The 21,965-nt window shown below is 49.4% G+C and overlaps 1 protein-coding gene across 1 annotated transcript in view; it reads right to left on the bottom strand.

Moving 5' to 3' along the window:
* Positions 1-20,063, bottom strand: part of NEURL1B (neuralized E3 ubiquitin protein ligase 1B) — a 35,065-nt gene extending 15,002 nt beyond the window's left edge. Inside the window, exon 1 of the mRNA XM_038150306.1 lies at positions 19,925-20,063. Coding sequence (XP_038006234.1) covers positions 19,925-19,955 — 31 coding nt within the window. The 5' untranslated portion in view covers positions 19,956-20,063. The remainder of the gene's footprint in view (positions 1-19,924) is intronic.
* Between the last annotated feature and the right edge of the window lie 1,902 nt (positions 20,064-21,965).

Genomic DNA, 21,965 nt, shown 5'->3' with positions numbered 1-21,965 from the left:
GGTGAAAGGGAATCCACCAAACACACCCACGGCTTATCTTTATGGGCTCTGCTTTATCTGCAGCACTGAACCTCCTCCTATCCCAGCAGACTCTCAGGTGGCTGCTGCTGCTGCTGCTGCACACTGAACAAGGTGTCTGCAGACAGGGGCAGTTTGCTTTGTGACAGGAAAACCCCAACAGCTGGGGACAAGAAGGGCGAGTTCACCCGTGACAGCAAGCTGGCGGAAACAATCCCAGCCAAGGCAGTGTGCTCCAGTCAAAGCACATCCTCAAAGTCCTCATCCCACTGATGCCTTGGGAAGGCTGAGCTGGAACAGAGGCCAGACAGAGCTAAAGAATAAAGCAGGGATTCATTCAAAGGATCTCCTCAGTGGATCCACCTTGGGCAGCACAAGAGCCCAGCCAGGGCTGCACCCAAGAGGAACCCAAATGGTCCCAAAATGCACAACTGGTCACAGGGTCTCCCCTTGGCTCAGCTCTGCTCCATTTGCACCTTGCAGTTCATCATCCCGTTCCAGCTTTAGCCCAGGCACTCCCACCCTGCTTGTTTTTCTCTCTGCAGCCCACGCTGTTTGTGCTCCTGGGCTGAGCTTTGGATCATTTGTCCTTGGTGTCCAGCTGGAGCAGGAATTGTTTTGTGTCCCTGCTCTGTGCAGAGAGCTCAGCATCCCCTGATGTGAAGCCAGCCCCACACACTAAAGCAGCACAGAATGTGAAAATAGAAGAGCTAAACCTGAGGCATCAGCACAGCATCTCCACTGCTGGAGCCACTGGGAGGCTGGGAGAGGCAGGGGAGGCTGTTACTGCAGATACCAAACATCCCCACAACACGAAACAGGATTCTGCTCCGACATGATCTTATCTTCTGAGGACAAGAGATACAAATCTGCTCACATATAAATTTAGTGAGCTGTCTAGACATTTCTTTCTTTTTTTTCTTTTTAAATACAGAAAATGTGTCAGGGAGCTCTGTGGGAAGCACCGGGGTGGCCTATTCCACACTCAACGGCGTGGATTTGGAAAGCTGGGCTACAAAATCCAACAACAAAAATAAAAAATCTGCCTCATTTCCGAATGTCCTGCTGGCTCAAACACTGGAAAATTCAATTAATAAAACCCCCGTGTGTAAATTCCTATGGTTTGCACGACCAGTCTGAAGGCCTGTTCTGATGTAATGTCTTCTAACCTGAAAGAAACTTCCAGGGAATCCAGAAAAGGTTCATTTGCAAGAGAGTGACACAGAAATTGAGGTGTTAAAAGGGGACACTGAAGAGCCTGTGATGAAACACAGGAAATGTGAAATTTTTGAAGAAACATGTGAAGGAGGGGAGGAGAAAAAAACACATAAAAAGTCACTTTTTCATTAAAAGAAGCTGTGTTGTGGCACTGAGGTAACTCTCAAGGCAAATATCTCATGGACATACATCATTTCTCACTGTAGAACAGTTCAGAAAAATCCCTGGCAGAGAATGGGGATTGACCTTAGCTCACAAAATCAAATTGTGCCTGTCTTCACAAGAAAACCCTCTAATGCTTCAAATCAAACATTTTATGAGGGATTTTTTTTAAATGCTAAAATCCTTTTTTTTTTTTTTTTACAGGCAGGGGCTAATGATGCATTTATTCTGGACTTCTAGGTGTACCTCCATGAAAAGAGAGAGGTATTTGCCAACAGCATTAGCCAAAATCCTTTAGTTCTGATCCTTTCTCTCAAACCAGCAAAGGCAACTCCAGCAGGACCTTGCAGTAATTTCCAGCTTGTTCCACCTCCCGCTGTATTTTCCAGGCTGCTCCACCTCCTGTGTGTCCTCAGGAAAAGAGCTCCTGCACTGCTGCTCCTTTCACCTCAAACCCTTTTCTTGCAGTGAGGAGCTCACACCAAAGCTCAGCCACATCCCATAAAACAGGTGGCCTGAAAAGAAAGCCAAGACCAAGCCTTAACTCTCCTGGTTATCCAACATCTCCTCATGGCAGCAGCACTGAAACCAGGGGAGTGCAGCTGAAACTCTGACGTGTCCCTCCCAGAAACCACCAGCTGGCTCAGGGCAGAAAATAAACTGTGACAGAAGCTCTGCTCTGAGGATGGAAAGTGCTGATGGCAAATCCTCCACAACCTAGAAGAGCCCCAGAGGCTGAGGAGAGCCTGGCAGGAATATTCTCCCAGATTGATTGATTGATTGATTGATTGATTTAATATTATTTATTTTTCTATATTTATTTTTCTATATTTATTTATTTTATATATTTATATGTTTATATATTTGTATATTTATACATCTATATATAATAATATAATATGATATATTATATTATATTATATTATATTATATTATATTATATTATATTATATTATACAATATGATATATTCTAATAATAGAATATATTCTAATATTATAACATAATATTATAATTAATAAAGTAAAAATTATAGAGATTATTATATAATATATATTATATATAATATATATTATATATTATATATTATAAATATATAATTATATAATATATATTATCATAATATAATAATAATATAATATTCTTCTGCTTGGCTTTGCTTTTGGTGGTAGAAGAAATCAAATGTGCCCCAAGGAAACCCAGCGCATCACTTCGATGGAGAAGCATTTCCAGAGCAAAGTGGGGAGCCCTGAGCTAAACCAATATTGGTGGGTCAGGCTGTAAAAGCAGGGGCTGCTCCCCAAAAAAAAACCCTCCTGCTGGGTCTGCAAGGATGGGAACATCCCCCCACACTCACCTCTGCCTCTCTCCTGTAGTGCCTCCCGCTCTGGGCACGCAGGAATTTTGCTGCAAAGTTGGCCCCATCTTTATTACAGGCTTTTAGTCCTCCTGCATATAAATAGCACTAAATATACACAGAAGCCAGCGATTAAGCACGGGGGAAAAAAAAATCCCCTCTTCCCTGTATTATTAGGGAATCTGGGTCAATGAGTCTGCAACTCGAGTAAGAAATTCTTGGAGCTGGTTAATGAGCGGCAGAGCGAGCGGCATGGAGGAAAGGCAGGGTCGATGCCATAATCCTGCTTAAATCCTCCAGTGCAAGCGATGAAAGCCGCGGCATGATGGATGAGGAGCCCTGGAAACGGCACAGCTCCTTGGGAGCTGCTCCACACCCAAGTCCTGCCTCGTGCGGCCCCCAAAGCCGCGCTCCCGAGCCAGAGATGGCAGGGATCTGAAAGCCATCGTGCAAAGCTCGCCGGACCTTTTGGCTACTGGCTGAAGATAAAAACATCTTGTCAGAAATGATCAGTCAGCCACTCTCACTGCAGCCCTGAGTGGGGAGTTTTGGGCTGTGCTCTCAATCAGCTGCCGGTTCCTACACCAGTTCCTACACCAGCACAGTTCCTACACACAGCAAAGCAAACACACACCAGTTCCTACACCAGCAAAGCAAACCCCTGCCCCTGACTTGATGTATTATGGGTCTGCAAAATTGTTACCTTCTTTAGAAAGTGGAGCTTAGCTCAAGGAGAGCAGAGGTCTGCTCAGCTCACTTTATCTTCTCCGAGTCCATCACGGAGTTTTGGGAGGTGACCAAAAGCAGCGAGAAGTGAGCAGCTGACGGCTCTTAAAGCAACTCCACAAATGGTTTCTGAGGAATGCTAGCTTGGAAATGATCATCACTGGGTTGGAAGACTGAATATTTTCCGAATCTAAACGCTTGGTGATTGTCAGTCAGGGATTAAAACATTTATTTCTGTGATTTATTGTTGTCCTTTTCTAGAAATAGGCAATGTGCACCAGAAAGAGAGGGCGGTAAAATATGCAACACTCGAGGCTGGAAAGACTGGTCTGGGAGGAATGATCACAGCTGGAGACCCCAGGATGGGGAGAGAGGAGCAGAGATGTGAACAAAACCCTCGTGTTCTCTGGGGTGGCTGGGCTCTGCTTAGATTTACTAATTTCATACAGAAATAGGGTCCAAGGTGAGGGTACAGACCCAGCCTAAGAGCAACCGAAGAGACCCCAAAAACTCCCTGTGTCAGGGAGTGCTGCTGGCCCCTCGAGGCCACCCCATGGCTCTCTCTGTGTGAGCCCCATCCCCTGCCCCTGACTGGTCCCTCTGCACAGCAAAGATCACAGAATATTCCTCACAGGTTAAAAAACCTGCCTCAGTGTCCTTGCCTCCAGTTCTCCCCATTCATTTCTCACTTCCAAGACAGCTCCTGCCCCACAGAGGGGATAACCAGCTCCGGTTTCCAGAGCAACACATTGCTTCAAAGCTTCATTCTGGCGCTCTCCTTGCCCAGTCAGGACTGGGATTTGTTGAAGAGTTACAAGAACTCGTGCCTGCCATAATCACTGACATTGAAATGGCCCATGCCCTCAGCCCCCTCCTGCTGCCAGAGCAGCACGTAAGGACCATTAATGCCAATAAACTCCCTGTTTCCATTGAGCCTTTTCTCCTGGCCAGCTGCAGCAAGTCATCTGCACCGGGGGTTTATAAATAGTGACCATGTCATCCCAATGTTAATGGCTTTTAATGAAATTGAAGGATGGCATGCATTCCCTTTTAATGCCCTCGGAGCTCAGTTCCAGTCCGTGCCACGGTTTCAATGCAACGCTCATGGAAAGAGCGCTGGGGCTCAGCACATCCTTCCCACAGCCCAGCCATGTGCTGCTTTGGACAGGAATACAAAGAGGGAAATCATTTTGTTGTCTCCCTGATGCAGGAAACCCACCCATCCCCTACAGACAGGCACTGCACCACGAGGGCAGCTTGTGACACAGGGAAAATTTAAAAAAAAAGAAGATTTGAAGAGCGATAGCGGCAATTGAGCTTCACTTTCCATGCATTGTTCTCCAAAAAGCTGTGTTTAGCTTATCTTCATCCCTCTGGATCTGGGCTGTACACAATCCACACGCCTTCCCCACCTCCCAAAAGCATGTTTGGAGCAAGGCCAGGGCATGAGCTGGGCTGGTAGGCTCTGTGGATGACTCAGGTGGGGCGTGTGAGGCTCCAGCCACGAGCGTGATTTCCACACTCCCTGAAAACACCAGAAAAATTCCCCTGAGCACAGGAATCCTCCAGCTCCAGGGCTGGGGAGGAAGAAAAGCTGCAGATGATGAGCACCTGGGCTAGTGAAGGTATTCCTTTCCTGGCAGAGGGGTGGAATGAGGTGATCTTTAAGTCTCTTCCAACTGAAACCATTCTGGGATTCTATGAAGGGTGAGATCAGCACTTGGAGCGATGCTGCAGGTGCAGGAAGGAGAGCCTGGCTGTTCATTCCACCTTCAACTTTTCCCTAAAAAACCCTCAAGATAAAAGCAACAAACCTGCTCTTTTCCTTCGCTTCCTCACTTTTACAGAAGTTTCTTTCGTCTTTATCTCTCTTCACAGTGGTTCTAAGAATCCCTTTCTTTTTTTTCTCCTCCTAATTACAACTTCTCCACACTCCAAAGAATTCAGTTGAAAAGAAAAAAAACCAGTGGAGCTATTCCAGTCCAAACAGGGATGGATAACCAGAGAGCCATCAGATTTAACACCCACAGAGATCTTTAGATCTGCCCTAAGAGCCCAAAACCCCAGGATAAAAGGGGGAAAGGCCTCTAGGAAGGTGTTCTTCCCAGTAAACCCCACTTCCAGCATTTTTTAACTGTGTCCACAGCTCCTTTTCTATTTACACACAATTTAAACAGTGATCTGGCAGCAGGAGGGGAAAATGCCTGGGGAGGAACGCATGGCTGAGGAAGCTAAATAAAGCAGTGGCCAGCTCTTCAATCATCCTATATTTTATATACACAAAGGCTGCGAGCCCACTAAGCTTTTCCAAAACAATATGTAAAGAATCCAAAACAGGGCAAAACAACGGTAATAACTGGTTATAATTAAATCAGGGGCACAGCACAGCTCTGCTCCTCTGCCAGGCTCGTTTCCCTGGAGGAATGGCCAAGGGACAGTGGCACTGGTGGCACTGGTGGCACTGGGAGCTCTCCTGGGGCTGTACTGGTGGGCTGGTGTCTCAAGCCAGCAATGTCCCAGCAGGGAGATTTCAAGGAAATTTAATCTGGCCAAAGTCTCTTTCTGATGACCTCACTCAACTCGTGGAGAGTCCAACCTGTACAATAACATCACATATTTTGTTGGCTGCTTTAGTAAATATTCAGACAAACAAGGTTGGGCTTTTTTTCTAAAGACTTCAGAAACAAATCCAAAAAGAATTTTTAAAGGGGAAAAGAAAAAAGCAATTAAAAAAAAAAAAAAAAAAGAGTAGCATTCTGGTCCAGAAAGACAGGAAAACATCCCACCCCACTAAAAAAAGATGCATCCCTCTTTTCCTTAGCTGAGGTTTTTAAAAATGCAGATTTCTCTGCTAAGCTGTGAAGGCAATCTCAGAGGCAGGTGGTTGTGCAACACTTGGCTGCTGCATGGATCAGCTCTGAGATCCTTCTCCATGATATTTGCAGGAATTAATAAGAGGAAACAAGACCCACTTCAAGACATTAAACTGTCCAAACAAAAAAAATAAAACAAATACAGTCATACCATTACTGGACACACCATGACCTCAGCCCCCTTCCTTCATCTCAAAAGTCTTCAATTATTTCAACACAAGAAGGATTTGAGCAAGAGAGGTTTATTTTTAAGCCTCTGTGTCAACCTTAATTCCTGTGGGGTTTGAACCCAGCACACCTAAATCAACATCAGCATTTTTCTGCCTTTATTCTTTCTGTCTTTGTGGTATCACAGCCAAAATATGATAGAGGCAGGTGAACCAAAAACAATCTGGAGATGAGACACAATTCCTTGCGTTGCTGGAAAGCCAGAAAATTATGAAAACAAATTTTTTTTTTGCTCCCTGCCCCAGAGGAAAGAATCCTTGGGGTGAAGGTGTGAATTATAGAGCAAACAGCACTGCAATGGCCAGGTCCAGGCAGTGCCAAGCCCTAATTTGCACCCTGTTTTCTCACTCTTTTAATGAGGAGCTTGGGCTGTTGTTCAGCAGAACTCCTTTGGTCAATACCTTCCAAACAGTTCACTGCAGAGCTGCCAGTTGTTATTGTTACAGCTGTGTTTTGGGGTTTTTTTTGTATTTTTCATTGATCATTTCCACCTCTAAACCCCAGTGCACAGTCCAACAGCACTCCTTGGTAACTGTGGAATTGGGAATATTAGAAATCCCACATGGAACCAAAAAAAAGCAGCTGCCTAAACCCTCCCATTTCCACCCAGATGTCTCTTGTTTCAATTAACGGAATCAAACTAATTCAGATTCATCCACTTGTTTGGACTTACTTGGAAAAACACACCTATAAATCACATCTGAAAAGCTGCAAAGAGAGAAAGAATTTGTTCCTCTTCGGGCAGTTCTTTTTGTTCTTTTTTTGGTAGAACGAACTTTTACTACCAAACACAAAATGCACAATTATGTGCTGACAGCTCACAGCCTCTGTGGTTCTGGCCACAATAAAACAAAACTCCACACTGTCCCTCCAGTTCTTCGAAACTCAGGATGCCCAGAAGCTCCCGTTTGCAGCATCTTCCTGGGATTCTGAGCTGGAAAAGGGATTCCAGATGTACAGGGAGCCTGAAGTCACCGAAACAGAGCCACAGCAGGGATTTCCCTGGTCCCAAATCCATCAGGCACTGAATGCCGTGGCTTTCACTGCTCACGGAGCATTCTGGAATACCAGATCAGAACAGAGCTGCAGGAAAGCCAGCAGAGAATCCCAGAATCATTTTGGTTGCAAAAGCCCTCCCAGATCAACAAATCCAAGCTGTGCCCATCCCCACCTTGTCCCCAGCCCAGAGCCCCGAGTGCCACCTCCAGGGATGGGGATCCAAACCTCCCTGGGCAGTTCCAGGGCCTGAGCCCCCTTTCCATGGGGAAATTCCTGCTGTGCCCACCCTGAGCCTGCCCTGGCCCAGCCTGAGGCCGTTCCCTCTCATCCTGGATGCCCACCTGGCTGTCCCCTCCTGGCAGGAGCTGTGCAGAGCCACAAGGTCCCCCCTGAGCCTCCTTTTCTCCAGGCTGAGCCCCTTCCCAGCTCCCTCAGCCTCTCCTGGGGCTCCAGCCCCTTCCCCAGCTCCCTCAGCAGCTCCTCATGGGACTTAAAATGAGATCTACGAGGAGCTGGGAGCAAGGATTTGTTCCAAGTCTAAGGACACATTTCTGCTGGTAATTCAGGTTCAAGCAGCATTTTCCTCTCCAGAATTGGAGTATTTTTAACAGAGCTCCCAGTACCAGTAAACCCCAGGATTATCCAAAAGACAGGGACAGCTTGGGAAGAGCCTTGGCTGGGTAGGACAGAGATCTGAGGTGTTGAGTGTGTGGTGACAGCTGGAGACACCCAACAGCAACCACTCCAAAGGGATGCAGGAATGGGCAGAGAAAGGGAAATGCAGGAATGGGCAGAGAAAGGGAAGTGCAGGAAAATGGGCAGAGAAAGGGAAATGCAGGAAAATGAGCAGAGAAAGGGAAATGCAGGAATGGGCAGAGAAAGGGAAATGCAGGAAAATGAGCAGAGAAAGGGAAATGCAGGAATGGGCACAGAAAGGGAAATGCAGGAAAATGGGCACAGAAAGGGAAATGCAGGAATGGGCAGAGAAAGGGAAATGCAGGAAAATGGGCACAGAAAGGGAAATGCAGGAATATGAGCAGAGAAAGGGAAATGCAGGAAAATGGGCAGAGAAAGGGAAATGCAGGAAAATGGGCACAGAAAGGGAAATGCAGGAATATGAGCAGAGAAAGGGAAATGCAGGAAAATGGGCAGAGAAAGGGAAATGCAGGAATGGGCAGAGAAAGGGAAATGCAGGAATATGGGCACAGAAAGGGAAATGCAGGAATATGGGCACAGAAAGGGAAATGCAGGAATGGGCAGAGAAAGGGAAATGCAGGAATGGGCACAGAAAGGGAAATGCAGGAATATGAGCAGAGAAAGGGAAATGCAGGAATGGGCAGAGAAAGGGAAAGGCAGGAAAATGAGCACAGGAAGGGAAAGGCAGGAATGGGCACAGAAACATCCCCAGCACTGCCCTACCCAACATTTCAAGGAAAGCAGGACTGCTCCACGTGTCCAAGATAAGGAGGCAGGGGGCAATTCAGGGAGGGGGAAAACACGGTCACAATCCAGAGGCACACAGGGAAAGCTTCTCCCTCCTTCTGGCACTGTGCAGCGAGGTCACACCATCAATCTCATCTCCAAGGAAAATCTGAGGCAGCGGTTGAGAGATGCTTGACGTGGTCTGGAGAGGATTCCTCCAGCGTGCCCATGGACTCTGGTATTTACAGGAGGGCAGTTAATTTGCACGGGGCTGTAAACATTGACTAAATAGGAATGCATACAAAAAGATGCTTTGCAAAGAGTTTGGTTTAAAATGAGAAGTGGCGCTGACCTCTCGGGGAGGAATGTCCCTCTGCTGTGGAGATGAGTGCTCCACAAGGCTGGGAGACACGAGGAGCTCGCCCAGGCAGCTGGGAAGGAAATTCTTATTTTTGTTTTGCTTCTCAAAGTAGCTTTTAGTATTTCTAAGAGTGAGAAATATTAAAAGGCATTTGGGAAGAAGCACAACCCCTCGAAACGTAACTTTGAGAAGGGGCTCCTTTTGATTCAAAATAAATTTTGAAGAAGAAAAATATGAACACACTCTTATTAAGAGAAAAACTCCAGCTGTTCCACAGAGGTCTGGCAAGGCAGAGAGAAATAATGCACAAATCATTTTATTAATTAACCATGAGAGTGTCCTCATGAGCTGATGGGAGACCCCCCACGCTGGGCTCCCCACAAAAGGGAAATAATCTGCATTGCTATTAAAAATCTGCCCTGGAAACCATCAGAGGGAGGGAGGAAAGGACTATTTTAACCAATTCAATAATTATGAATATTACAGAAATCAAGCTTTGAAGCTCAGCTCAGAACGAGTCAAACTTCCACTATGATTCCACTCAGGAAAATCCAACTCTCCAGACAGCATCTGTCAATCTGATCATTATGTGGTTAAATGAGGGAGAAAAAAATGTGTTCTCTCTCACCTGCAAAAGCTATCTGAGCCTTGAAAATTTAATTTGAGTTTTCCCTTCTAGATTTGACTGGTCAAGTTAAACTAGAAAGATTATTCATGGAAAAGCAACCGCAGCTGGTTACTAGGATACAAAAAAATCACTTAGTATGTTCCTCCAATGAATAATCCCAAGCAGAACACACACAAATTCAATAAATTATGAATTTCTCGGTCTCTCTTACATAAACATTGGGGTTGCAGAGGCATTTCTTGGAAGCCTTTAATATAAATTCATCTCTTAATGACTGTGCTCTAGCAAAACAAACAGAGGGGATGGCTGAGCCCTGCAGGTGAGCTGCATCCTTTGTCTAGACATGGAAGTTCTGGCAGCAGGCAGGGTGCCCAGGGCCAGCAGATCCCTGGTTGCCACATCTCGGAGCAAAGCCTGGAATTTGGCACACTCCCAGGCCCTGGCACAGCGGGTGACGTCAGCAGCAGACTAAGCTAATTTGGAAGAAGGCAATTCTTATTCCAGAAAAAAAAAAAAAAAATTAAAAAAAAATCCCCCTTCCTGCACAATTCCACGGATCTGAGAGGTCTTACATAAAGCACTTGTCAGATGCCTGAAGGCACGAGGCAGAGTTTAGGCTGGAGGAGATCTCCTAAGATTATTGAGCCCAACCACTGAGGAAGGCAGGGAGAAGTTTCCCTGCATCCACCCGAGGCCCCCAGCCCAGCACAGGGTGGGAAAAGCATCCTGGAGTCAGACAGAGCCTGCCCCGAGCCACTCCGGCATCCTTGGAGGCAGCACTGGGTCAGGGGGTGAGCAGCGCTTGGGTTTGTAGGTCTGGGGCTGTGGTGTCTCTCCCCACGCCTTCCAAAACCCCTGGATAACCAATCCCCAGGTGTGGGAACTCAGAATGTCCCTCAGACATTCTCGGATGTTCCAGACCCAGGTCAGAAGCATCTGAGAGCCTGGCATGCAGCCAGAAACCCCTGTGGCTTTGAATCTGACCCATGGAACAATTTACCAACCTTGCAGGAAGAACAAGAGGGCACACAAGTTTAGGTGTTGTAGAAGCAGTCAGGAAGTGAAAGGAAGGATTTTTGAGTGCTGTACAGGGGGGTTTTAAGCCTTGTACGCAGGGGTCCAAGTTTTGTCCATGGGGGTCAGGAGTTCTAAGATGGAGGGATTTGGGTGTGCCCTGTCCTCTTTCTTTCTCCTTCCTCACCTCCATGTCTTTGGTGATGTTGGCACTCACAGATTGGTTTAGAGTAGAAAGTCACCATTCAATATAGACAGTAGGCATTGGGGAAAAAGTATAAACCTGTAACACGGAATGTGTGATATAAAAGATGGCAGCAGCCCCTGGGAGGGCAGTGTGCCTTTGTCTGACCTGCTGAACGGGCCACAGCAGCTCAGGAGAAGAATCTTTAGATAACCAACAATGAACAACCTTGAAACCGGACAACAGAGGACTGCTGAGTCTTTCTTTGAAGGCACGGGTTGGAGCAGAGACTTTTCCATCTTTAGGGGTCACCCCAATCCGGGGGCGAGACCCGACACCCAAGCACAAACCCTGCTCCAGGCTTGGGAATTTACAGCCAGGCTACAGGGCTGAGATCACTTTGTATGAACTTAGATTTCTGTGAAACTGAGCCTCGTGGAGCTCCTGTCCTTCTCACCCTGTGCCGTTGATGGCATTGGCAGCCAGAGCTGCTCTGCTGCTGCCAGATCATCAGGTAATTGCTGTTTAAACCCCACAGATCAGGGGTGGGGGTCTGCCTTGCACCCTGCAGGGGACACCTCCACTCCAGGAGAGAGCACCAAAACACCCAGAATTCTGAAATACCCGCGAGGGGAAGACGATCTCTTTATCTCTACGAGCAACAGCCACTCAGAAAATCATTTCTGTTTTCATTCTGGGAAACAGGACAAATTAATAAAGAGTTTTTTCAGGTGTCCTGAGGAAAGGACCACCACAGAACAGCCCCTAAAGAGGTCACAAGGGGACACAGCTTTTTGCCAGGAGCCTACAGGGATTATCAAACCCACCTTTAGCCCTGGTAGTCCAGTTCCACTCATTCCATTCCTAGCTGATGAATAACAAACAAAAAGAACATGTTCCTTAAGTTCTCCAGTGATAGAATTATTCTTATTTATTGTATTCCACCAAGGCTTTGCATGGGTGCTAACCTGCCTAAGAGTACATGCTCCAAATTCCTGGTCCTGTCTTCTCCCCAAAATTCACTGCAGCCTCTGAGCTGCTCCCCTGAACAGAATTTCAGCCACCCCAGGACACTCCACCAGGCAGATCTCGAGTAGAGTTTCGTGTTCCCAGGGAAAAAAAAAGCTCCATCCAACCGTGTCAAGTTTAAGACCCCAAGAAACAGCAATTTTCCCTCATTAGGAATTATGCTTTCAAGCTGAGGAGATAACTTTTGAACTGCACTCCACAAATTCCAGAAGACATCAAGCTGAGCAGCTGGTGTCCCCATGAGACCAGAGGAGATAACAGGCTCAGGAAAGCTGTGCCACAGTGCCAGTTATCTCTGAGCAGAACAAGATAAACTTGAATGAAATTATTTCATTTGTGCTGCCAAATGGGATATTCTATCTTTTATCTTTCGCTTCTCCAGGCCTGGAGGATTCAATGTTTGAGTTATGGAGGAGGGCAAAAATCAAAAATCTTTATTCCCTGGCATTTGGAAACCTGATGGAAAACTTTTGCTCAAGGGAATTCTTTCTTGACTGATTGTTTTCTTCCCTGCATTGCCGCACAGACAACAAAAACCAGAGCTTCCCTTTTATGTGTCTATTTATTTCTCCCACATAACCATTAGACATTTTCCTATCAGGAGTGCAATCACAGGAAAATGGTTAAAATAGGAGAATTCCTAAAGTACAGAATCATCATTATTATAAAAATATTATAATAAAAATCCACAGTAAAACCAGCAAAGTTAAAAAACAAAACCTGTTACATGCAGCTATCCAGCCAACAACCCTACAAACACAACTCCATCCATCCTTCTCCCCTCAAAGCATCAGCAGCTCTTAAAAAAATCCTAAATGTGATTTCCCAGCTGCACTGGGAAGGCTTTGAAGTGCAGTTGGATGGTTTTGTCTTTAAGGAATCTTCCTGTGCAATTGAAGCCATAAATCATTTTTTATCTTCTGGTTTGGTTTCCTAACAGCAGAAGGGTGCAGAAAGGAAAAAAAGACACGGTTTTGCTGGAAAGGGGGAAGGATTGGGGTCAGATCCTCTCAGCAGGAGATTCCTGAGCTGCTCCATTGCCAGAGGTCTGAAAGAACCCAGGGAGAAAAAACCTCCTGGGTGGAAAGCGAGCCCTGCTTACACAAAGCAGAGGAGGAGATCTCCCTGGACACAGAGAGGAAAACAAATTAACAAGCAAGAAATCACTTTCTCCTCCCTCCCTCCTCCCCAAAGCCCCAGTCCAACTGCTCAGACACCAGGAATTCATGTTCCAGCACTCAGTAATTGAGACAACAGGGCAGCCAGGTCTGAAGGGAAAAGCTGGCACAGGTAAGCTGAAATAAAGCTCTGTCAGTGCCCGTGATTCATTCTTTTTATCATGCACAGGGAGAAGAAACACAGCCATCACCAAGATAGGGAAGAACACGGAGTAAACAGCATCTCCTTCCCACCAAAAAGGTCCTCCCATGGGCACAGATCTCATCTAAGGGAGCTCTGGAAGTGCCACCCCTGCTGATGCCTCTGGGGAAAGAGGTGGGACGGGAAGGAGAGTGGTGGAACCTCGCTAAGGGCACCAAAAAACCACAGGCCCAGGCTCTGTCCCCTCCAGGACACAGATCAGTGACACCAAACAAGGGTGGAGAAGCCGCCTGGAGGAGAGGACAGAACAAAGTATGGAAATCCTCCTCCAGCAACACTTCCTGCAGCTGCTGCAGGCAGAGGAACCTCCCTGAGAGGGGCCACAGAGCCAGGCCCTTCCCCAGTCCTTGACACCTCTGCCCGCTGGATAAGTCTGGAGATTTTGGGTGCCAGGGAGTCCCAGAGGTGGCCCAGGAGCTCCTGAGGAGCAGGGAAGGTGCAGTCGTGAGCCAGCCCCGTGGTCTGGCTGCTGTGCAGGGCACAGGACTCCAAACTGCTCCCAAAAACTGCCCCGGGCAGGGGGAGACAAGCACAGGAGATAATAATGTGGAAATGTGTCAGATTATACCCTTTTCTGACTCGGAGATGGGGTAACTGAGAGGCATTTTAAAAACTTTTATTCTATGTTCAGCCTCATGAGCAGGCTGAGACAATACAGCTGCTGTAACTCACGCCATTATCATTTCCCACAGAAACTCGCGCCACAAATCCATTCCCCACACAGAAATGCAAAGAGAAGAGATGGAGGATCTCACACACCTTCCCCGTGGGGAAATCCAGGTGCGGGATCTCACACGTGTCCCAGGGAATCTCATCCGGCCCGGTCCATCCTGCGGCACACGAAGCCAGCGGCTCCTGGGCTCTCCCTGTGCCTCCCTGCTCCTCTCCTGAGCCCACCACATCCATCACCGTGACGTGCTCGCTCCACCTCAGGAGAGCCTGCTCCTAATTTAGCTGCCGAGGAGCACAGATAGGCTCTGGAAGCAGCGGGATGCTGAGGAGAAGGAAAATGTTTCCTTTCAAGGCAAACCCTGCCCCAAGAGCAGCTCCACAACCCAAGGAGCGCAGAGGAGAAATCCCCCGGAGCTCAGAGGTGCTGATTTGCATTCCTGATTGAAAATCCAGGGAATGTGGCATGCGAGGAGGATCCTCAGCAGGACCGGGAGCATGAGCCTGGCAGAGACTCATCCTCCTCCTGTCAAATAAACACGAATGCCCACACATCCAAACCTGCCTGCCGGGAGTTAAACACCTTAAACATCCATCCTCAAGCACTTCCATGGGTTGGCAGATGATAAGGTGCTGGGGAGCAGCGATTTCCTCTGCCTGCGGGGAGGGTTTGGAGTTACGGAGGAGGGTTTTGCCTGCACAGACCCTGGGGTGGGATTTTCAGCGCCTGCAGGAGGGTGAGGGGCTGACACACACAGGTCCTCCTGGCCTGCAGCAATTATCCAAAGAAATAGAAATAAAAGTGGGGAAAGTGCTGCTTGCCAGAATTCCGAGCAAAGCAATTCCCCTCTGGGGCATAAATAATTAAAATTTAAAAAAAAAAGAGAGAGGGCACCTGCCCAGTGGAGAGCAGGGAAAGCTCTGGCTTTAGTGACACACTTGGCACAGTGCTGAGCGTGTGTGACAGCCCCTGGGCCACGGGGCATGACACAGCTCCATTTAACACCGACCTGGGAGGTGATGCCTGCCTGGATTGGAGCACAGTTGTTCCTCCAGCCTCCAGAGCCGAGGTGCCAAAGGCTGAATTAATCGTGCCAGTTGGCTGCAGCACAGTTTGGGGCATGTTCAAGAGAGCCCTCGGAGCCCAATCAACCTGCTCCAGCTCTAAATCCCAGAGAAGGCTGAGCAGCTTCACAGGTTTCCTTTTGAAGAGTGGAAAAGCAGAAGGCTGCTAAGAAAGCAGTGAATTAATCTTTTTTCTTCTTTTTTTTTTTTTCACTTCTGTGACCTTCTTCCAGGAGATGCTTCATAATTAATTAACTCTTGTACCCCCATGTGAGCAGGGTTTCCTACCTTCCTTACATTCAAAGCAACCCTGTGATAAAGCCACTTGCTCAAAGGTCACACAGGGAGTCATCAAAATCAGTGACAGACACTCAGAACCTCAACTCCCAGCCCAAAAGATGCAGAAAAACAGGCAAAATCGGGCTGGATTAACACCTGCAGTGTTGATCAGCACTGAACCAAACCCAAACCAAAACTGGTCTGAACAGGTACTTTTTTTTCACTCAAACCAGAACAACCTGAAGTGGTTTTTTGTAGTTTTCTTGAAGTCAGACTGGAGCCAAATCAAACAATTTACTGAACTCCTGACAATAACAAGAACTCCTCCCACAGTGCATCACTAGCAGCTGACGGAGGAGGGACCAGAAAACAAATCTGAACAAAAGTGCTCCTTCAAGTGAGATTTTAGCCCCTGGAAAAGGCAGACAGATCTTCTCCCACTGCATGGACTTTGCTCCTCATTTCTTAGAGGAGAACTGAATCAGTATTTTGAAAAGGCATACACAGAAATGTCATTTTTAACCCACAAGCTGTAAATTCCTGCTGCTCTGCCTTAACCAGAACCCTCCAACCATCCCTGCTTGGCCTGGCAGATGGGAGCACCAGCCTGGTGAAGGCCTAAACCTGGGATTTCTGCCTTGTTGAGGGTGGGTTAATGATTAGAACCCTTTTCCTTAAGAACACAAAACAATTTCTTGCACCGAAGTCACTTGTGCCAGAACAAGCCCCATTCTGCCTCGTGTTTACCAGACACAAATGCCACTCATACTTGGTATTCCTCACAGCTGTGAGGAAGGCTGTGGGAGAAGCACAGCAATCAGATCCCAGCCAGATTCTAAAAAGGGAATTTGGCTCCTTTGTTAAATACCAATGCCCCTATTTGGGCCAGGACCAACAGCTGGATCCCGAGCGGAAAGTCCTTCCCTTGTTCCTCGGGTGCTGAGTGCCTCCTGTCCCAGCAGCTGTCCACCTTCCCCTGTCACCACGCTGCTGTCCCAGCCTCCCGGACACTGCTCCTCACAAGGGTTTCCCTGGATCAGAGGAATTTTCCCCTTTCCCAAGCCTGCCCTGCTGAGATCCCGGCACCTTCCTGCTCCCACTGGTTATTAACCCTTTCCTGAGCCCTGCAGAAAGGAGCCCCACGGAGAAAGGAGCCCCATCCACCACACCAGGGTGCTTTGTGCTGCTCCCTGCCTCTGTCACCCCAGCTCCAAAGCGATTCCCTGCAGAAAACCAGGCACAGAGCCACAAATCCCACGGCACCGGCAGCTCCCAGCCCGCTCTGCAGGCCGGGCAGGTGCTGCCCATCACCTGCAGCAGCCAGGAGAACCCCGTGCCTCAAAAACCAACTCTCGCCTCACCCACCTGCCCGCAAATCACCTCGGGCCGTGGGCAGGGAGGCGAGGGGAGCAGGGGAACAGCGGCATCCATTCGCAGCCTGAGCTGGAGATGCTCCTGCGGGAAATGCGGGAGCCGCTCCCGGAGCATCCCGAGGGCTCCTGGAGGCAGCATCCACGTGTGTCGCGTGTCATTTAGCTGTCACCCAGATAACTGCGACTTCCAGCAGCACCTCAGGCCTGTTGTAAGCACATCTGACACATCCCAGCTCCCTTCCCTCCAAATGCCTCCCCGGGAGCAGCCTCTCATTAGCCGCGGCCTCGTTTCTCGTTAGGGTGCCGCTCCCTCGGAACCTCGCTGCTCATTTGACAAAGGCTGGGCCCGTTGTGTGCTCACCATGGGATACCTGGCAAACACGAGTTTCCCAAGCTCCCCGCACGGATTCCTCCGGCACCGATGGCGCGTGCCATCGGAAACCGCGCAGAGGAACGGATGAGGCTGGGCAGGGTTTCCAGATGCAACAAGAACGGTTTGTTCAAGCACATTCGGACAAAGACGGGTATAAAAACTGAGTTGTCCTCAACAGGATTTCAAACTGAATTCTGCTGTTTGAGAAGAGCATTGGCATTTCTGTGCAAAACCTGAATTGCTGCTTGTTGGGCTTTTCCAGGTCCCTCCACATTCCCTCTACATTTGATTGCATTGAAAAGGCTTTTTCTACCTTAAGCTATTTATGGCAAACAAAACGACCAAAGTGATTCTGCAGTGAATCAGTTTAACGCAAGTAAGCTAATTTCAGCTTGAAGATGTCCTGTTGGATTGTTTGGGTTTTATTAAGAAGTTTCTTCAGTCCATGGGACAGAGAACAATTCCTCTGTTTGTCAAAATGAGAGCGCAAGTGCCTCGCTCAGTCTGCAGGGCGAAAAAAGAGGTGCATTTTGGACCAAGAAAAGGAAATACTTAATTCTGACTGATTATCTTTGAGTAATTCTAAACAGCCCTCACATTTATAAATAGGATTTCATCCAACCATTCAGTCTTCCGGAAAAACGTTCTAATTTTCAAAAGGACTGTTCCAAGAACAGTTCTAAACCTGCTTCTCTCCCCAGTGCCATTTGGATAATGAAAGACAAACAATCCATCCAAAATTCAATTTCATATGAAAAATTGCTGAGTGGGGTCCAACCCGACAAAAGACATTTATAAACTTCCAAACTGCAAACATCCCAAAGCTCCTCTGCAGCCACAGGTTAACAGCTCCTTTGGACTGTCATTACTCTTGCAAAAAGGGAACTGAATTTGGGGAAAAGACTCATTCCCAGCATCAGCCAGCCCTCAGCAAAGGCATTCAAGCGTCCTGCATAGCTCTGCCTTGCGCAACTTGACAAATGTTTGCAAATGGACCATCCCCAGCGGTGAGATCCTCCCAGACAGCCTCCACCTGGAGGGACACGACCGAGATTCTCTGGGCCACCAGAACAAATGTTTGAGCTGGGAGGTCTCCATAAATCAAGCCTTCATTTTTCCCCCCTTCAAACTTTTCCTCTTTAACAACTCCTTTTGAAAGCACCGCGAGGAAGTCCTGAATCACGGAGCTGATGTCATCCCTTTTTTTAAATTCACGTGTGGAGGGCTGAGCGTGTGGAGGCTGCTCAGGAGAGACTGTTCTAGCACCAGGCAGAAGGGCTGGTACAACTCCCAGCCTTCTGCAACACAGCTCTCAGCAAGATCCCACGGCCCAGCAGGTACAGATATTGTTTCTTCAGGAAGTTCCAGCCTGACCAGGGTAACCTCTGCTGACCCAAAGATGTTTCCCTGCCTTTTTTTTTTTTCCCTGGCTTTTTTTTTTTTTCTCCTAGCTTTTTTTTCATCCCAGGTTTTTTGCATGTGCCCCCAGCTGAAAAGCCAACCCGCAAAATACATTTCCTCCAAGGTCATGCACTCCTCACGATGCCTTTATTTGCCAGTTGGTGAAGTATTGAAAAAAAAAATGAAAACTTCCTTATGGTGAGAGGAGCTAATGTCCCATTTAAATGTCCTAGAGAACGAGAGGAGATGCAACTAGAAATCTAATCACTGCTTCATAGCTAAACCACGAGCTTAGCAGCTTTCCTTTGTGCCCTGAAGGTCCCAGGCACCCTCTCTTTGCAAAGACAATCTATGGCACATCCAAATGCTAATCTATTCCTCTCTTTATTTCTATATTCAGCTCCCTGGCTGATTACAGGCAGACGTGTATGTGTTCAATAGGTCCTCCTGCTTCTTTAAATAAGTTTAATAATACCCTTTTTATTTATGGGAGCCTGAAGTACAAAGGATGCAATGCAGGAGCTCTGCAAGAGCAGAAAAGAGAAGAAAAGCAAAGTAGCTGAAGACACAGCCTGGCAAGGGCTCAGTAATTCAACACTGTTGATTCTATAGAGACCAACTGCTTTTATTGTGCACAGATTCTCCGAGGGGGGAGAGAGCCCCACAGTTACGAACTTGCAAAGGAAAAGAATCTGTACATCTCTTGTCTGAGCGCAGAATTGGCTGAAAAGGCAGTTTTAAAGCCAGGGCAGCCCACCGAACATTTCAGACCTCGCCGCAGCTCTCTTCCGGCCACTCCGAACAATTAACGCCTCTCCCCATTAAAAAGTTGCATCAAAAAAATACACCGAGAAGGCGAAATGAAGCAGAAAGCCCCTCCAAGGACCGGGTGGGAGCGCTGGGCAGCGCCGCTCCAGCTGCGGGATCAGCCCCGCTTCACCCCGCGCTCAGCATCCCCGGCAGCGAGCGCCTCGGGAAAATCCCCGGAACGCCCGGCTCCTCCGGCCACTGCCGACACGCTCGGCTCCTCCGGGCACTGCCGACACGCTCGGCTTCTCCCGGGGAGCCTCGGACCGGGGAGGGGCGGCACGGCCGCCGCCGCTCGCCCGCAGCATCCCCGGGGCAGGACGCGCCCCCCGCCCGCAGCCCCGCAGCCCCGCCGGTACCTGCCAGCGTCTTGTGCACCGTGTTGCCCATCGCTCGCTCGCTCGGCGGCGCGGCGGAGCCCGGGGCCGCCCGGAGCTCCGCAGGGCCATGGACAGCGCCCGCCTCCCGCCGCCGCTCCGCGCCCGCCCCCGCCCCGCCCCGCGGAGCCGCCCCGCCCGCGCCCGGGGCCGCCGCTCTGCCCCGGTGCTCTCCGGGATGTGCTGCTCTGCCCCGTCCCTGCTCCTGCCCCGGTGCTCTCCGGGATGTGCTGCTCTGCCCCGTCCCTGCTCCTGTCCCTGCCCCGCTGCTCTCCGGGATGTGCCGCTCTGCCCCGTCCCTGCTCCTGACCCGGTGCCTCTCCGGGATGTGCCGCTCTGCCCCGTCCCTGCTCCTGCCCGGTGTCTCTCCGGGATGTGCTGCTCTGCCCCATCCCTGCCCCGCTGCTCTCCGGGATGTGCTGCTCTGCCCCCATCCCTGTCCCTGTCCCTGTCCCGCTGCCTCTCCGGGATGTGCTGCTCTGCCCCATCCCTGCTCCTGCCCCGGTGTCTCTCCGGGATGTGTTCCTCTGCCCCCATCCCTGTCCCGGTGTCTCTGCGGGATGTGTTCCTCTGCCCCCATCCCTGTCCCGGTGTCTCTGCGGGATGTGTTCCTCACCCCCATCCCTGTCCCGGTGTCTCTGCGGGATGTGTTCCTCACCCCCATCCCTGTCCCGGTGTCTCTCCGAGGGATGCGCTCTCCGGGGAGCACCCACTGGCACCTGTCGGAAGAGCTGCCAGCCGGGAATTTGGGCAAACACGGGGCCGGCTCTCCCCCGGAGCACCCAGAGACCCTCAGCAGACGATTTGCCTCTCCCTCCTAGGGGGAAAAAAAATAAAAATCAAGAATCCTCTTTGTCCCGTAGCACAAGCACACCTGACCATCAGCAACGCCTTCCCGAAGGGCACCGGCTGCCCTGGGGAGCACTGGCGGCCGATAAACCTGAGCTCTGTCCCTCTCCGTGCCAGTTCCTCGCGGGTGACCTTGGATGAGCCACTTTGCATCTCGGTGGCACGGCTTCCCCGCCTGGAAGCTGAGGGAATTAGCAGCAGTGTTGTGTCGGCAAAGGCGTGATTAGTTTGAAGCACGGCGGCACCGCGGTGACGAAGGACACCTCAGCCCACAGCCGACAGCTCAGCGCCGACAACACCGGCTCCACAGCTTCCCTCCTTCGGATCTCCGGCAGAAAAACACATTTGGAGCCCCCCTGGAGGCTCCCTCCCCTCCCTCCTCCTGGCCACACTTCTGCTGCCCGAGGGGTGACGATGCGAGGGTGCCAAGCCTCCCCTCCCTGTGCAGCTTCCAGAGTTTTAGGACTTTAGAATCGGGAGCCTCGGAGCTCCAAAATGTTCTGCAGCCAGCACCTTGGGCTGATGACACGGTGCACGGCACTGGGGAAAAGCGTCCCCTAGCAGGAGTCACATCTCTGGAGTGTCACAGAGCCTGGGACACAAAAGGAAAAGTGGGAAGAGGGGGGGAGCCAAGGAATAGTAGCTGAATAGCCTGACAGAGATCAGCCTCTGATCTATTATAGAGAAGCTAAAATAACAAGCCTTTAATCCCTAGATCATGTTGAACAGGTCAAGTGTGGCTCGAGAGATGAGAGAGGACAGAAAAACCTAATTTCCAGCATTTTTTCGCTATCATAGGGATTTGTTAAAAATGGGATTATTGAGTGAGACACCAGCAGCTGTTCTTAAAAGCGCCTGCACCCATCTGCTGTCTCCTTGGGTTAGCACATGTCTCCCACTCCCTTTGCCGCAGGAGCTGTCAGAGGGCAGCAGGAGCCCGGTGCTCCTCCTGGGGGACGAGGGGAGGGTGGCAATGTCACCGTCTTGACACAGGGAGGAAAGTCCTTGTGTCACCAGACAGCGGGGAATGGGAGGCTTCGCTAGCCGCGGCTGCTTTCCCTCAGCAGGGAGTGGCAGTTGTTATTTTAGGGCTTAAATTCGCCTTCAAAAGCGGCGGCAGCAGCCGGCTCAGCACAGCCGGGGGCTGCTCGTGAGTGTGCCATGTGCCACCTCC

The sequence above is a fragment of the Motacilla alba genome, chromosome 13 (assembly GCF_015832195.1).
Source record: "Motacilla alba alba isolate MOTALB_02 chromosome 13, Motacilla_alba_V1.0_pri, whole genome shotgun sequence".
NCBI lineage: Eukaryota > Metazoa > Chordata > Aves > Passeriformes > Motacillidae > Motacilla > Motacilla alba.
The sequence above is the reverse complement of the archived record's forward strand: the minus strand, read 5'-3'. Positions and strand labels throughout refer to the sequence as shown.